The following is a 2,640-nucleotide window of genomic DNA, read 5'->3' on the forward strand; positions in this document are numbered from 1 at the left end:
GCACCTGTATTGTATTAAAATAATTAATTTATGGGATGCACCAGTCTAGCTGTTTCAGTTTATATATCAAGGTTGTTCAAACATTTTCTCCAAAATGAAAACCTATCTGAGAGCTGCAGCCAAATGCAATAATATAATTCATGAAGTACAAATACTTCTTAAGTACAGTCCTTTTATTTTAATGATTATGTCCTGCTGGAGTGTGACATGATTTGTTTGTGTACAAACTAATACAGTATCAGAATTTTATATATTTATACTTCTCATTCAACCACAATTAAATTCACTTTAAGGGGCGCAGTTTATATGGATAGCATTTATTTTTTACAATAACAAGCTGGAATGAAAACAAGCAAAAATGAATAAAAGTAATGACTTTCTACTTTTTTTTTTAAATGTAAGGAGTAGAAAGTACAGATAATTGTGTGAAAATGTAAGAAGTAAATTAAAAAGTAGGCTGAAAAATAATTACTCAAGTAAAGTACAGATACCCAAAAATTCTACTTAAGTACAGTAACGAAGTATTTGTACTTAGTTACTTTACAACTCTGGCACAGTAGTATTTGTACTTAGTTACTTTACAACTCTGGCACAGTACAGTAATAAATCTAAATGTCAGGCTGACGGACTCGTACACACCTGGGGTCGGATTTATAAAACTGGCGTACGCACAATTTGAGCCCAGGGGTCAGATTTATAAAACTGGCGTACGCACAATTTGAGCCCAGAAACTTGCGTACGCCACTTTTTACGCCAAGGTTGTGATTTATAAAATCCAAACTTGACGTGAAAGTGTGCGGTGCCTCACGCCAGCTCTGACCCTTGCGTACGCTCATTTTGGAGACATGAAGCTGCGACACAGATGGTGAAGTGAGGAATTAGAGCCACACTGTGTAATGATCACYGTCAGATATTTAATTTACCTTCATCAGACTTAGATTTTTATTCAACTTTATCATCAGCTTTCTTAACAGCAATATTTATGCTTCTGCTGCTGAGCCGTGAGGACCTTTGAAATAAAAAAAAAMCCTCAAATCTAAAATAAATTTCCTGTGCGCAAATCCCTTCATCTGCTTCCTCCTCAGACGACCCTGACCCACAGACCCCTCCCTGACCCACAGACCCCTCCCCGAGCAGGACAGCAAAAGTCAGGCTTTGGATACACGCACAGGGCGCATCCACCTCGCCAGTGTGAATGTTATAAAACTTCACGTTTAAAGTCCGTATTTGTCACGCGTGCGCGCGGGGGGATGCGTGCGTGCGTGCGTGCGTGCGTGCGTGCGTGCGTGCGTGCGTGTGTGTGTGTGTGTGCGGGGCGGGGGTGTCTGCCGCGGATAACAGAGCAGGCAGGAGGGGGAGAGGACGAGAAGAAGAGCGGTGGACTTATTTCTAATTTTATCTGACTTAATTAATTTAAATTTTATTGTTTTTATCGTCCTGCAGGCTCTGATGGAAAACTAATTTGAAGCTGAGTATTTTTTATAAAAATCGTTAGATTACTCTAAAGCAAAATGAGAGAAAATCTGTCAATTACAGACATTCTGTTCACGTGAGCAGCTGTCAGTCAGCACCTGTCATCCTCCAGACGCACGACGGAGCGTGTCTGAATCAATCACTTTTGTTGACATTGATCAGCTGACTGATTTAAATACATCTTAACATTCATGAGGTACTTTACATTGACTGTTTATGGTTGAGTGTGGGCGTGTAGAGGGCAGAACCTGAGGCGGGACCTCGTGCGCAAACTCTGACGTGTGGATGTGATTTATAAAGGAAAGATGCGCAGAAACGTGCGTATGCACAGTTTTATAAATCCGAATTTCTTTTGGCGTACTCCATTTCTGCCTTTTGGCCGTACGTTCACTTTTAGTATGGTTTCCACGCAATCCTTTATAAATGAGACCCCTGATCTTTCAGAGTGCAGACTGAAATCAGTCAAAACCGTGAACGGATGTTTTTCATCACGCTGCGGTGGGCTGCTCGGTCAACAAGTTGTGCCTGAAACTTATCATTAAATATGTGAATAAAATAACCATCCTTGCTTTGTTTGAATGTGTCTCTTGCTTTGTTTTGTTTCCCCCGTCCTCTAGGTAACGAGTGGCTGCTGGGCGGTCAGGTAGTGAATGGAGAAATCGTGGATCTGACGCAGCCCCTCGTTGTCTCAGCCAAACTGCCCCCTGTTCTGAAAGAGCCGGACGGAAACCTCAGCCTCACGTTAAACACCTGGGTGTATTTCTGCACGGAGGCCGGGAAAGCCTGCATGATGAAAGCAGCCTCGTTTACACTGCCTCTTTGTGTGGACTCCAGCCCTGGAGCCGGAGAGGTCACTGTGACATTAACTCATGCCTTCTAGAACCTGCTCAGTCACCACAGCCTCAGAGTTTACAGTTTATATTGACATGACAGGAAGACTTCCAATTTCTAAGTCTATAAACTAGGGCTGTGTATTGGCAAGAATTTGGCGATATGATACATATCATAACAGAGGGGTCACGATACGATATATCCCGATATATTGGGATACTGTTAGCAAGGCAGTATATTGCGATATATTGCATTTTTTGTCCAAAAATTCTATTAAATAAAAACCTCTTACTGAAAAAAAAAGAAAAGCTAATGTTTACTCACAATGCTAATGCT

General features: G+C 41.5%; 1 protein-coding gene across 1 annotated transcript in view; it reads left to right on the forward strand.

Annotated features, from left to right (window-relative positions):
* The window catches only part of nhlrc2 (NHL repeat containing 2), a gene marked incomplete in the record, with an annotated part of 25,872 nt that extends 23,263 nt beyond the window's left edge, over nt 1-2,609 (forward strand). The window contains 1 exon segment of the mRNA XM_014007575.1: nt 2,091-2,609. Coding sequence (XP_013863029.1) covers nt 2,091-2,353 — 263 coding nt within the window.
* Nucleotides 2,610-2,640: the final 31 nt, after the last annotated feature.

The sequence above is a fragment of the Austrofundulus limnaeus genome, unplaced genomic scaffold (genome assembly GCF_001266775.1).
Source record: "Austrofundulus limnaeus strain Quisiro unplaced genomic scaffold, Austrofundulus_limnaeus-1.0 Scaffold43, whole genome shotgun sequence".
NCBI lineage: Eukaryota > Metazoa > Chordata > Actinopteri > Cyprinodontiformes > Rivulidae > Austrofundulus > Austrofundulus limnaeus.